The sequence below is a fragment of the Medicago sativa genome, chromosome 4 (genome assembly GCF_051527215.1).
Source record: "Medicago sativa cultivar Bolivia chromosome 4, Bolivia_mono, whole genome shotgun sequence".
NCBI lineage: Eukaryota > Viridiplantae > Streptophyta > Magnoliopsida > Fabales > Fabaceae > Medicago > Medicago sativa.
Window position 1 is genome coordinate 66,029,777 of NC_140752.1, and position 15,645 is coordinate 66,045,421.

General features: G+C 31.7%; 2 protein-coding genes across 2 annotated transcripts; both read left to right on the top strand.

Annotated features, from left to right (window-relative positions):
- The first annotated feature begins 1,180 nt into the window (after positions 1-1,180).
- On the top strand, positions 1,181-5,191 carry CPK24 (calcium-dependent protein kinase 24). The gene is made up of 8 exons (XM_085702295.1): positions 1,181-2,021; positions 2,796-2,919; positions 3,013-3,156; positions 3,274-3,426; positions 3,537-3,652; positions 3,738-3,905; positions 4,405-4,632; positions 4,721-5,191. The coding sequence occupies exons 1-8, from the start codon at positions 1,467-1,469 to the stop codon at positions 4,868-4,870; spliced, it is 1,638 nt and encodes a 545-aa protein (XP_085558421.1). The 5' UTR covers positions 1,181-1,466; the 3' UTR covers positions 4,871-5,191.
- Positions 5,192-10,785: 5,594 nt separating this feature from the next.
- LOC146930860 (uncharacterized) lies at positions 10,786-12,122 on the top strand. Its single transcript, XM_085707611.1, has 3 exons — positions 10,786-11,336; positions 11,475-11,656; positions 11,839-12,122. Exons 1-3 carry the CDS (start codon positions 10,786-10,788, stop codon positions 12,120-12,122), a joined length of 1,017 nt encoding a protein of 338 aa, XP_085563737.1.
- Positions 12,123-15,645: the final 3,523 nt, after the last annotated feature.

Genomic DNA, 15,645 nt, shown 5'->3' on the forward strand with positions numbered 1-15,645 from the left:
AGGTTGCCTTTAGAAGAATATGTAGTTTATAGGGCTTGCTTGTTAACATGTGACCTAAGAATCAACAAAAAAAAAATAAAAATTAACTGTTAAAGAAATTGAAATTTAAGTTTTTATATTTAGTTTACTAACAATTGCTAAAAAGATAACATGTTAGCATTTGCAATAAGTTGTATTCAGCTTATTTGCATAATTTCGTTGGTATAGATTATGAAAATAATTTGTGAACTTACATTGAAATACTGTAACTACCTTCAATTTCTCTTATTATGAAAATAGTTTATACATTTAAATGTTTTTGGTAAAATTATACATTTATTTTTACTGAAGTTGTTTTTATACATAAAGCAACAATAGACTTTTTCCATAAGGCGTCGTATACATTAGTATTATTCAGTAAGTGTTTAATTATTACTTTTCCTTTACCTCCACCAAAATCTTCTTCCTTTGCTAGTTTTTACGTGTTGCCATGCATTTAGTAAATTCTAAACCAAAAGAAAATCCAAGAAGCTACTCCAAATTCTGAACGTATCAATTCAAATAAACAAGATGTAGTTTCAATTGAGCAAGTCTTGCCATGGCTTTCCAAGTTATTTTAACTTTTTTTCTTCTTCTTTCAAATATCCAAGTGGCAAGAATCACCCACCAACCTTAAGTGTGAAGACGTGGTGAATTCTTGAGTTCGAACCTGCGCCCCTACACATCAAGTGTCCCTGCAACTACCAACTGAAACGTACTTGCGAGAAATTATACCTTTTTTTTATCAACTAGAGACTAGTTAGATTAGTTGAAACAAACTATGAAAAACATAAGTCTATTTTTTTTTTTTGAAATATAAGTCTATTGTCTTGATGTTCAAAATTAAATAAAGTATACTGTCTCTTGTTTATAGAGTAGAAAATTTAGAAAATTTAATATAGATTCATTTATAGATAATTTACTTGAAATGCATGAGAAACATTATGTGTTTTAATAGATTTTGAATGCATTCGATGTTTTTAAAACATGGTAGTTATAAATATGTTGTATGAAAATTTGTTGGATACAACATGAACGTGTCAATGTGTGTACAACATAAAATGGCGGGACCAACTATGATTTTGCAATGTTCCAGCACAACACGCTAATCTTAACCAAATATAGATTTCAACCTTTTAATTCTCATTCTGTCCCTCTCCACTTTTTTTTTTAGATTAGTTAGTTTATTCCCAATCTCCCTACACCTTCTATGTTATTCTTCCCATGGAGATTGGGTAACTCACCAACATTATCATCATAATCATAACAATAACTATCATCATCATTGAGCTCAAATTCACATTGCATTAATTACATTGCATTGGATTATATACACAATAACACATTGGTATATAATCCAATTCAATTGAATTTAAATACTTCTAAGATACGTATCTGAGAAGTATTTTAACATTTGTGTTTAAACCAAAACCGGTGCGTATTCATCCATGGGAAGTTGTGTATCAACGCAAGGTAAACATGGCGGGCGAAAGAAATCAAAGGATCATCACATCAACACCAAACACAAAATAAATGATCAAAACCATGAGCCTAACACACCAACAACGCGTAGATCAAGCGTGACAGGGCGTAGATCAAGCGTGACATCTCGTCAACTTAACGTGGTAACGAATCCAAGTCCAGGAAACATATTTGATAAATATGAATTAGGAAAAGAGCTTGGGAGAGGTGAATTCGGCGTAACACACCGTTGTGTGGAACTTAAAACAGGTGAGGCGTTTGCGTGTAAGAAGATAGCAAAGACGAAGCTGAGGACGGAGATTGATATTCAAGATGTGAGGAGAGAGGTTCAGATTATGAGGCATTTGCCTGAACATCCTAATATTGTGGCATTTAGAGAAGCTTATGAAGATAGAGATGCTGTTTATCTTGTTATGGAATTGTGTGAAGGTGGTGAACTTTTTGATAGGATTGTTGCTAAAGGTCATTATACAGAAAGAGCTGCTGCTAATGTTGCCAAAACCATTCTTGAAGTATGCAAGGTAATGAACTAATATTCTACCTAATTAATTTACTTATTTTTTATTCAATTTTTATCTTTATTTTGGAATTTGTAATGCTGCTAGGGATTTCCGTAAGATGTTATGTGCGGCTCATGCGGCCTTAATTGCACTTGTATCGTAGTTGCGAAAATATTTAAAATTTCATGTCACGTACGACGTCAAATTGTTGTCATGAACATATTTCGAAGAGGTTGTGACATGGTAAATATGCATGTAATTTGTTCAATAAAGTGGATGTTCATCCCTAAAATAACACCTAATTCAAAATATATACAAATGTCATTGCTTTGATAAAAAAAAAAATGAATTATCAAAGGTGTTTAATGACAAAAGGAAGACACTCTTCCTTGCATTGTTGTTTTAAGCAAGATTTTAAATCATAGTAAAAAATGTGTTGGAATTTAGGGAATCAAGACCAAATGTGGCTAATACGATGTTACTTGTAGTCGAAGAAACATACATTTTTTTATGTCACGGTCAAAATTGCAGACATTTAAAAAGAAAATGATGATTGTGATCACTTTCATATTTAAAATAACCACTTAACCTTTCACAAAGAGAAGAGAATAGTTGAATTGATGAATGTGTGAAGTCCATAATCCCTCAAAGTGTACTAATGTAGGTTTTAATTTTTCTTTCATTCTTTTTAGGTTGATCCATTTCAGTTAATCCTCTTAGAATCTAACAATAAATCATAATCTTCTTTTATCTTATTTTTTTGTTTTAACTTATTTTGTGTTGTATATTTTGCAGGTGTGCCATGAGCATGGTGTGATACATAGGGACTTGAAACCTGAAAATTTCTTATTTGCAGATGGAAGTGAAGCAGCTTCACTTAAGGCAATTGATTTTGGCCTTTCCACTTTCTATGTAAATGGTAAAGCAATTTTCTGATTACAAGCATTGTAGGAGTCCATTTTTCGCTGTAAAATTAGAATGAATGACGAACATTACAATGTGGTGGTCACAGGCGATAGATTCAACGAAATCGTTGGAAGTCCCTATTACATGGCTCCTGAGGTTTTAAGACGTAACTATGGACCGGAGATCGATATCTGGAGCACAGGAGTTATTCTTTATATTTTGCTTTGTGGAGTTCCACCCTTCTGGGCAGGTTCGTCCCGTTTGATATTTTCTCTTGTATAGATATATGTATGTGTACGCGTGAGTGTTGAGAAAAATTCATGTAAATGTTCCTTTTTCATAAAGTTTGTGTGTTTTTTGAGTACAGAAACTGAAGAAGCCATCGCACAAGCGATTATCCGGGGTAATGTAGATTTCACAAGAGATCCTTGGCCTAAGGTTTCCGAGGAAGCAAAATACCTTGTGAAGCGTATGCTTGATCCAAATCCATTCTCAAGAATCACAGTTCAAGAAGTTCTTGGTATGTATGGTGCTCCTCCATAATTCAGCAAGTAAATACTTGATAAATTAAATTTCATTGACATGATGAAAAATTTCTGCTAATAATTAAATGTTTTCTTCTGTGTGAAGATCATTCCTGGATACAAAATAGGGAGCATGGTAAAAATGTTTCTCTTGGAGACCAAGTGAGGTCGAGAATCAAACAATTCTCGTTGATGAACAGATTCAAAAAGAAAGTCCTTAGAGTAAGTTTCATCGAATCGCTTTTCATATGCAAGTCAGGGATTGATATGTTTTTACACTTCTGAATTAAATTGGTTCTCTCTTTAGGTGGTGGCTGATAACTTGCCAGATGAACAAATCGACGGGTTTAGGAAAATGTTTGATATGATGGACAAAGACAAAAATGGACACTTAACATTTGAAGAGCTCAAAGATGGCTTTGCAGAGATCGGAAATGTTATTCCGGATCCTGATCTTCAAATGTTAATGGATGCTGTAAGTTCCTTACTATAAACAACTGTTATAAATTATACTAACAATAAAGGCATGCAAGTATAGGATGATAAAAGAACACTATCTTTGATTTGATTGTGAAAATTTAGCTTTCTTGAGAGAGGTATCACCTAGTTGCTTTAAGCCTCAAATAAGATTGCCTCTTGCGGCATCATAGTGTATTTTGTATTAAAAAAATGATAGCAAGCACCGACATTTTTGATTGAAGGCGTGTCTGACATGACACAAACACATGTGATTACACTCAATTAATTTATTCCTCGAATTATTATTAGTGTTGGTGTGTCAGTGCTTCATAGATTGCAACAATTAATCACTAACCGAATATAACTCAATTTCCTTCATAGGAAAGTTTTGGCTGATTTCCATCATTATCCAAAAGAAATATAGAAATTCTTTAAAAAATTACATGAACTTTTTCTATGTAGAGAAATGTTACTATAATGAAAAAATAAACTTGGTTGTTAATTGATGACAACAGGCAGATTTTGATGGAAATGGCACCTTGAATTGTGAAGAGTTCATCACAATGAGTGTTCACATGAGAAGGCTTGGAAATGATGAGCATCTCACAGAAGCATTCAATTTCTTTGACAAGAATAAGAGTGGATATGTTGAGTTTGATGAGTTGAAAGATGCCTTATCAGATAATGGTTCGACCGATGACCAAGTGATCAGAGACATTCTCAACGATGTCGACTTGGATAAGGTAAGATATATGTAAGATGTCGGATATAAATCGGTTATATTAGTTAGAAGTCGGTTATAATGTTTTGTTTTGTTTTGTTTTGTTAAAGGACGGTCGAGTAAGTTTTGAGGAATTTAAGGCAATGATGAAGACAGGAGGAGATTGGAAAATGGCATCTAGACAATATTCAAAAGCATTTCTAAATGCATTAAGCTTCAGAATGTTTAAAGACAAATCTACGGGAGTAGCAACTAACTAAACTAAATTAACTGAATTTCAAATTCCATGTGGGGGGGTAGGCCAAGTTCTTGAGTACATACCATATGATATAATGCAGATTACTGTACCATTAATTTTTCAGCAGCATGCAAATAAATATGTTGCAATATTTTGAGTTGTGTACAGTTTGAGAGTGTAAACGGAAAAATAGGCCTCATCTGAAGAAAGTGTGAGGATCTCGTCATATAGTGTGCTCATGTTAACTTTAATTATTTATTCATTTTATTTTATTTTATTAATTAATTGTTGTGAATGTGAAAATCATTTGAATGATTGAGATATTGAAATTAATTGGTCTTGATGTGTAGAACCTCAGTACTTTACATACTTCACCTATTCTATATCTTTGATGAACATGATTATAAAGGGGGATGATGTATGACCTAGAATTTAGTATTCTTATTCAACTCAATTCACTTAGATTGACCTGATTATAAATCAAGCAATCGAACGAACAATTTTAATATTCTCCCTCCTAAAATTAGTGTCGTTTTATATTTTTTCACTAGATTAGGAAAAATTATAATTAAAGATCACATGTTAAAGAAACTAAATATATAAAAGAAATTGAAGTACATGGAAGGAGTTGAGTTATTAGTATTTCTTTATTAGTAATTTCAGTGGAAGAATGAAGTACATCGAAGGAGTTGAGTGCAAGCAAATATCCCAATATCTTTTCTTTTTGTGTGTGTGATTAATATCCCAATATCTTGATTACCTTTATTCTTGTCTTTTTCTATCCCAATAATTCCACTATATTCATAAATAAATCATCAAAAAACCTACTTGATGAAAAAATACATAAACTAGCTTTGTTCTTTTGAGCGATTTTGCACCCCCTCCGTTTTCCCTTTCTGGTTCGATGACCCCTCTTGTATTTCAGTGCTGATGTGTTCAATTTTGATGACGTGTTTTTAATAAATGGTGTTCTATTTCCATCTAATATTTTATAAACTAGCAAAAAGACGGGCACATGCTCATCCAAAATCCTTACTATTGCTCTTAACGGTACTAGTTTAGAGATCCGGCGTTGCCCGGGTTAGATATTAAATAAGTTTTATAAGTTTGTGTGCACGAATACACGTGTCAGTATATTAGATTGAATTTTTTTAAATTTACAATTATAATAATATCATAAAAATAAATATAAATGATGAGATGAATGTCCAATGCAAGAATAAAAAGTGTAACAAAATCAATAATGAATTAATCCAAGTGGTAAGAGTTTTGGGTCCCTTTAAACATGTGGTCATGGGTTTGTTTCGTGGCTCATGGGTATGAGAGAGAAAAATCGATTGAAAGGGAAGAAAGTTGTTGATATATATATATATATATATATATATATATATATATATATATATATATATATGAGAGGATCCGTTGACACCAGGTGTCAACGGATTCGTTAACACCAAATCTCAACCGTTTATTTTATTTAATCAAAGGCTAATTTTAGTGCCATATTTCTCTTTATTGTGTATCCTTTCTTGTGATCACACACTATTATTGTATTCAATGATTATAAAACTCAAAATAGAAACATGATCATATCATGATCCTCCATATTCTCTTGTCTGCAAAATTAAAATACTCTTCTTTTCTCTTATTTGCAATTTAGCGACTACAATCATTTTATGAACTGTTTGATCCACGTAAGAGATAAACAAGTTGATCCAATATTTGATCCCAATTTCGTATAACCCATGTTTCGTATTGGTCTTTGGATATAACTACTGTTCTTATATCCCATCTTGGGACAATAGTAATAATCCAATATCTTCATCTAAAAATGGTTCGTATATCCCAATGTAATAGTAATTGAATCGAATGTGTGCATAGACATTTGAAAGAGATGTAGTAGAAATTTGAACAGTTAACATATACAAAAACTGGGGATGATAGATTAATTAGGGGCGTGAATTACATAAACAAAATCTGGGGTTAATAGTTTAATTAGGGGCATGAATTACGGCAACTAGTCTGTGAGTCACCTCATGTTAGCAATTTAGGGAATAAACGTGTACCATTAGATTAATTAAATGGACGGATTAGATTTGGTGTCAACGAATCCGTTGACACCAGGTGTCAACGGATCCTGACTATATATATATCAAAGTATATGTATGAGAAATAATAAAATTGGTGTTTGGCAAACCTGAAGAAGGAAAAATGTTAGATGAAAAGAAGGTTTGGGGATTCTACTTGTGCTCAAAATATGTAAATATGTGATTAACGAAAATTTATTTATTTATAGTTAACATTTGCATTACAATATGCTGGTAAAAGATAACATTTTTTATAAAAAAAAAAACTAATCGAACCTTTTTTTTCCTCAAACATAACAACTAATTGAATGATATAGTGCTAAAAGATTAGTAATAACTAATTGAAGCTTCTTTTCCTAAGAACAAATAAACAAATTGGAGTCTTGTAATCATAAAATAAGATCGTATATGTAAACTTTGTTGAAAATATTATGTGTAGTTTCTTGAGATATTTCTGCTACATAAAATATTAGAAATTCAATAAAAATTAAAAAAAAAATACTGAGTGCATATAAGATCAAAAGTTTGTTGAGATATTTATGTTAAATAAAATATTGGTTTTTAAAAATAGAAAAAATAATAAAAATATTGAGAATGAATGTGAAAGTGACACGTGGCATAAAAAACCTTACTTTATATATATACTATTGATATTTATATTATCACATCTCATTATAAGTTTTTAGCATATATCTCCCTTTATAGCGCAAATTCGTTGCTTTTTTTTTTTTTTTGAACTCTTAAGTGCTCTAAAGTTGGTTGAGTAATGATACCTCGTAGATAAAACCATTCAAATTTGATGCATACCCAATAAAAATACTAAACCTCATGGTACCATTGTGTTGTTCACACACACACAAATGTAAAAATGGTTGAAAGTAATTTTTTTTTGGAAAAGTAATTAAAACATATTGAAAATATACCAAATAAATTATATATTACCTTTATTATTAGCAGTAAGTATAGGTATCTCATTTTTCCTTCAAAAAAGTATAGGTATCTCATTTGGGCATTTGACCCTGTTCTTTACCAAAAAAACAAAGGTATAGGTAACAATATTAATTAAATGCATTCAATAATTTCAGAAAAATTATTCTAAATTTAAAATTTCCATTTAACCACATCAATTCTTTCCTTTTTGACCGGATCCACATTTATTCAAAAAAAGTATAAAAAGTTTTGGTAAAAAATAAAATACGATAACCTCATTGATTCTATTTTTTTTAAATATAATTTTTTTTATGAGTAGAAATAAATTTAATTTTCCTCTCAAAAGAAAAATATTTCTATTTTAGGTTTACCATAAATCGGGACACACCACCCTCTGTATCATATTTTTATACTTGAATCATATAAGATCAATCTCGTTCTCACACACAATTGAAAATCATAAAATTTTAAAATGATTAAATTTCCATTTAACAATAATAACAAAAAAGCGTATGTGATTCTATCAAGAATCATCCATTTAAGGTATTACAAACCCCACGAGCGTCACTGAAGAAGAAAAAAAAAGTTTACGTGATGACACTTACAGCTATAAAGATTTTTTTTTTTTAGGAAAGCTTTAAAGAATCATTAGGTTTTTTTTAGGTTCTCAAGTTTTCACATTATTTCCCTAAAAACAAAAAAAAAAGTACCTAAAAACAAAAACAAAAAGTTTTTGCATTATTGTATTTTTTGTCGTACCTAATTTTTTACCATATAGTAAATGGTGACTTTTGGACCAAAAAGTGGCAATTTATGGTCACATAACGATATTTTTTGTATTTTCTCTTGAGTCTCGAAATTGTTGCAAAATATCATAATTTTTTGGGTTGAAATTTTAAATGAGGACTAACATTATACTTTATCCGACCCACGATGAGTGATTTAGTTAGTTGTTTAAGTGTCAATGTACATTTTTAACCTTTAATATATTTAATTATCTATTAGTAAAAATAAAATTACAAAATTTTGATATTTCAAAAATATTCATCGAAATAATTTAGACAATATCTTATATATTAACATTTGTCGTTATATATTAACAAAAAATATAGTCAATGATTATACGAATAATGCACATAGTTAAATCGAGTTACTCATTATGGGACAGAGCGAGTAATAAAGCATAAACGCAAGGAACCAAGAATCCGGATTCAAAAATAAATGGACAACAATCTTGGTTTAGAAAAAAATATATTTTATTTTATCGACGCTTTTGATAAATAATACTTAATTGTTATAATTTTTTAAATATAGAAAATAACTAATAAAAAAACAGTTCATTGTCTCATAAGCCCCATCTCAACGGATAAAAATGTCGAAATTGTTAGGTCGGACGTCATGATTGAGGTTCGAACCCCAGCACCTCCACTTTGTGTGTGAGATTGAGAGTTTATGATGAATTTGCTATTTTGTCTACCTACCAAAAAATAAAAACAGTTTGTTTACTTATAATCAATAACAATTCATTTATTTATTATTCAAGGGCCTTGTTATATACTTCCTCCGTTTCAAAATACATGTCCAATTTTTGTAATGTGCACTATTCACTTGACTTACTTTGACCATACTTTTCAACTAATGTATAAATATAAATATTAGCATGTAAGATGTTGTTTGATTTGTCTCGAAAAATATTTTCAAAATTTTAAATTTTTATAATTTTTTACTTTAGATAATTAAAGATATTAACGGTCAAAATCGTGCATTGGCATATGCGAAGTAGTTGACTTGGACATGTATTTTGAAACGGAGGGAGTAGTAGAAGAATCGTTTGTTCAATTCAACGAACCAGGATGTGACTTTATTTTTTGCGACAATTAATAATGAATAAAAATATAGTATATAGTTGGATTCAGCGGAGTACACACATCGTGGTGGTTTAACGAATTTTCCTTTGCACTTATCGTCGCTTTCCTTTTTCAATTTTCAAATGGAAATTGTCGCATAGTACAAGACATACTTAAACGAAAAATGACAAAGCACGTAAATATTAACGGTTGTTTGAGATTTTAAATTTTTCCCTCATTCTATTTCTATATTACCACACTACTAATGAATAATTTTGCACTGCGTAGCAATGCTCTTTTGTTTTTGGAATGTCATTAATCAATATTAATAATAATGTTAATATTTTGATGGCTTTTATATGTGATTAATCCCTACAATAGGGGTCATATAAAAAATGGTCTCTGTATTCCTTAATCCTGACATTTTGTCCTGCCAAAATTTAATCACTTAAAAATTGGTCCCTCAGCCCAGTTAATTACTGCCACGTCACTGTAATTACAAGCATGAAATTACAAAAATACCCCTGTAATTAGTGATTAAGTAGGGAGAGGGACGAAATTTTAAGTTAAATTTTGGCAGGGCAAAATGCCAAGATTAAGGAATACATAAACCAATTTTTAAATGACCCATATTTGTAGGGACTAAACACGTATAAAAGCCTATTTTAATTAAAACCGGATGTGCGGCCTCTTTCAAGCGTCCCATTTTTTTTGGGTGAATACAGTCGGTAATTAGTCTTTCCCACATTTCAAATTTAAATTTCCCCACATTTTTGCATTCCTTTGCCAAATTGCTACTTATATCTTGCAGTAAAACATATAAATAAAGAAACAATTTTATTTGCCCCTTAAATATAATTACAACTCAATGAATGTGGGCATTAACTAAAAAGCAAATAAAGAAAGGACATTTATTTTACTAAAATTAGTTTACTACCACATGAATAAATTTAGGAGTGATTATGGGCATTAGCTCCTATAAATAAATAAACTTTCACACTCACTCTCACATCACCAACATCACTTCCTCTCCTGTCCCTCTCTTACAAGGTTGTTGTCTCTTGCATAGAAAAATGACCAAAGCTCTAGCATTTTTGCTGCTCGTACTCCAACTAACCTCTTTCAGTGCATTCGCTGAAGACCCTTTTGATGCATTTAATGACTTAATCGATTTAGTTGACCCTTTCAATGCATTTTCTAAAGATTCTGAAACTCTTCACAAATCATCACATGCTCATTCCCTTCACCACCAATCTCCCGCCTCTTCCCCTCACCATCACCTTCACTCACCATCACATTCTCCCTCCCCTCATCACCAATCACCTGCTCCCTCACCTCACCACCACTATCACTCGTCATCACCCGCTCCCTCACGTCACCACCAATCCTCTCCTCCTTCCCCCCAACACCAACCACATACTCCCTCCCCCCACCATTACTCACAATCTCCCGCTCCCTCCCCTCACCACCAATCTCCCGCTCCCTCCCCTCACCACCACCATCACTCGCCATCACCCTCTCCTTCCCCTCACCACCACAATCACTCACCATCACCTTCTCCTTCCCCTCGCCACCAATCTCCTGCTCCATCCCCTCGCCACCAATCTCCTGCTCCCTCCCCTCACCACCAATCTCCCGCTCATTCTCCTCACCACCACCATCACTCGCCATCACCCTCTCCTTCCCCTTCCCCTCACCACCACAATCGCTCACCATCACCTTCTCCGTCCCCTCGCCACCAATCTCCCGCTCCATCCCCTCGCCACCAATCTACCATTGTACCTGCAAAATCCCCAACCCATCACAACCCTCCCACTCACTCACCATCGCCATTGAGTCCCACTCCCGTCCCTAGAAGCGTCATGGTTGTTCGAGGTGTTGTTTATGTCAAATCTTGCAAGTATAGTAGTCTTGACACCCTCAAGGAAGCTACACCGCTTCTTGGTTTGTTTCTAGGCTTTATACTTAAACAACATTAATTTATGTTTTTGTCTTTTATATTTTACGTAGTATTTATTTTTTAAAATTATATACATTATTTATTTTTTAAAATAGTATATATATTATTCGTTGGTCCTTTTTCATTGGTATGTCAAACTTATGCATCTTTTGTTTTGAAATTGAAGGTGCCGTTGTGAAGCTCCAATGCAACAACACCAAGTACAAGTTGGATGAGACCGATAAAGACGGCCACTTTTCTCTTGTAGGTCCAAAGATCATTACCATTTCTACTGCTAAGCAATGCAACGTTGTTTTGGTCAGTGCACCACATGGCCTAAAGCCCTCAAATCTCCATGATGGTATACATGGTGCTATTCTTAGGCCGAAGAGAAGATTTGTATCTAAGGGTGTTCCCTTCATTCTCTTCGCCACTCAGCCACTTGCTTTTGAGCCCAACTGCCCTCGTTAAGAAAATAATAATTTAAAAATTCCGAGTTTATACAGACCGTTGCATTTTAATGTTTAGGTTTTGATTTTCGCTTTCATGTTAAAATAAAATGTCAAGAGCTTAAACTATCAATTTTGAAAAGAAAAAAAAGAAAGGGCTTGATACATTATGTGTGATTGATAGTTCTTGTAATAATTAAGTATTAAAATAAAGATGTTTATCACCTTTATTTAATTAGTTTACTGCAATGACATGTTTATCCTTTTTATCATGAAAATCGTCACATTTCTCGACATAATAAGTTCTAGATTTTTGTATCTATGAATATACAATATCTTGTATAGATATGGGCATCGTACCTAGTAAAATATGGATACAAGTACACGAATACGAAATGCTAACTAATTTAATGCTAACTAATTTAACAACTTCAAAAAAAAAAAAAAAAAACTAATTTAACAACTTAAAAAAAACACAAATTGTTTAATAAATATTCCATTATTATTCATATTTAATTTAATGAGTAACTTTGGTGCCTTTAATCCTATATCTCTTTTAACCAATTATTCTCTTTTATCTAAATAATTTATTTTAATCATTTATATATACCTTAAATATATCAAAGACGCTAAATCCCAAAGTCACCCAAGTGAATTTTCATATCGCGACCAATACACTATTTTAATATTGTCAAATATCACAAACGCATCTCCTACAATGCCTTGTGAAGAGAATATCATTTCACATCAGCCATAATCACCATGAGGTGGCAAGCCATATTAAACTCTTGGGTTTAGTTGAGACTCTACCTTTCAACATCACTCTAAACCGATCAAAATGCTCCTCAGCCACAGTAATATTCAATGGCATGGATGTGCCTAACCATGTACATACCTTTCTCCATGCACAAATTAAAATAACGAACTTAACAGATAGTTGTCTAACCAATCAAACAGCTTTGAATTACTCATTGCCTCAAATCTTAGCCTTCTCGTTTGGGGCTGTTTGTTGTGCTTTCTAGGATTGGTCGTGTGCTGGTGGTGTAGTGGCTTTCCTAGATGCAAAAACGAAGCACATAAAATTGAATGAATGAAATCTACTATATCAAACTGTCAAATTATAAACAAAAAATAAAAGCTGTCAAATAAAATTACCTAAGGCAAAACTAACTTTAGCGTGTTTCCATCAAACTGCCTAAGACATAGAGGAAAAGAAAAAGAAGAAGAGAAAAAGTATACACGACACACTTCTCACTTTGTTGTTGAACAGGAAGCGTGTCATGTATACTTCTTCTCTCCTTCTTCTCTATTTTTCATATTTCATAAGTAACTAATACAAATACACATAAGGCTCAACTATTTATAGCTACAACACTTGCTATGCAAGTTACTTGTAATGCAAGTTATATCTTATAACTTGTATCCCAGGTGAAATAACAAACTTTTTCCTAAAAAAAACAAAATATTTTGTTCGTGGATATATATGTACGAGGATTGTATCTTTAAACTTTCCTGTAATATAGGCTCACATCAACAATATGTTCCTACTTTTTAGATCTATAGCTCAAAATAAGAATTTTCACCAAAAGTATTCATTTTTCTAGGATATAAGTCTAACGAAAAAAAAAAAAAGATCCCTAAAAAAAACTAACGAAAAAAAGAATATTTTTTTTATAAGGAACAAAATATAACATTATTTTTAAAAAGAATATTTATTCTTTTTATAAATCTAGTATATTTTCCTGGCGTTGCCCAGGTTAAATATATAGTAATTAAGTGTGATCAAAATTCTGCATGTATGGTATCAATCAACTAACAAAATTCACCATATATTGGTATGAGACGAATATAATAAAATATACTATATTTTAAATATTCATAGATTAATAGATGCACATGCGGATGAAATTAACAGATTTAATTTTTTTTTTAAACTACTCAATGAATAGAATATCTACTTCTAGAGTTAAACTTGATAAATGTCATCCCACCATTGATACTCAGTTCCATCTTCTTTGTTCTAAAACCCTTTCATCTTCTTTCCTTCGTCACCGTTGTTCTTCACCGTCGTCATTCTTCCTCCTTGACCCTTTTTCTTCTTCGCAACCCATTTCACCGTGTTCTTCCAATCTTACCAGGGGCGTAGCCCTTCATGTGGGAGGGGTAGCCTTGGCTACCCCAAAAAAAATATTATTCTTGAATTAGTCGGTGTGTATTTATATCCGGCTACCCCAAATAATAAACATTGAGCTACCCCAAATAAGTTTAGTTGCAAAAATTAGCATAAATAATAAAGTAAAAAAAATTACTACAAGATTGATAGATTTATTTGTATTAGTTTGATACTTTCGGTCTCAATAACAACAATAGAGAAACAAAAAATTATCAAGACAATAGTCATAGACAAATTAAATGGACAATGAGTTTCTTGCAAATAACCTATGTATTTACATTAGAAAAGACATTATAAATCCATTATTAAAAAGACAATTATTGATTTTTTTGACAAGAAAAAGAATTATTGATGAAATTGAGTTCTTCAAATGCATTTTGCCCAACATTTTAAAATAGCGATTTTTATGTTAAGTTGTAAGATTTGTTAATTTTAGTCCTTAATTTTTTGTTAGAGATTAAATTCAAGACTAAAAACACTTTTTTTTTTTTGTAAAATTTTAAAAAACTGAGACAAAAATTGAATTTTTTTTTAAGGATTAAATCTCATAAATGATAATTTATGAGACTAAAAATATATTTTATCCTTAAATTTAATATGTTTGTTTTCAAAAAAAAATTCTTCTTTATAGTTGGCCCCTGCATAAATTTTATGCGAGCTTCGCCGCTGAATCTTACAAATTCGAATTTCTGGGATTCAGTTTGAAAAATTAGGGTTTGAGATGAGTTTGAAATGATAGGAGTGAAAATGAGAACAACACCTTTCATATTTAATTTTAAATTTCATGAATTTTGGGGTTTTTTCTTTTTTTAAATTAATTAATGATGTGTCAGACAATTACACTTGTGGCCAAATGAAAAAAAAAAATATGAAAAATTAAGTTAAATATATATGCCAGCGCCACATCAGCGAATCTAATGAGTCAGATGGTCAGGGTCTATTTCTGATGAATCTTTATTTTGCAATGATGGAATTTTAAAAAAAAAAAAAAAACATAGGATAAACCAGAAATGGTCTATATTACGTAAAACACTACTCCCTCCGTTTCAAAATGAGTGTCGCTTTAGCCAAAATGAATGTCACTTTCGGTAAAATTGTTATGACATTTGACTACTTTATTCTATTCCTTAATCTGTGTGCAATTGGCTAAAGCGACACTCATTTTGAAACGGATGGAGTATTATTCTTTTAACATTGCATTGAAATGGATTATTTTAGGACTGAGGGTGTAGCATTTTTCAAAAAGAGTTGTTAAAGTAATTCTATTAAAAGTCAAAATTATAGTTAGTGTGCGTACGAGTCCAATTTGAGTGGAACATTGAATGAAGTACATTGAAGGAGTTGAGTACAACCAACATCTGTTTGTTTTGTG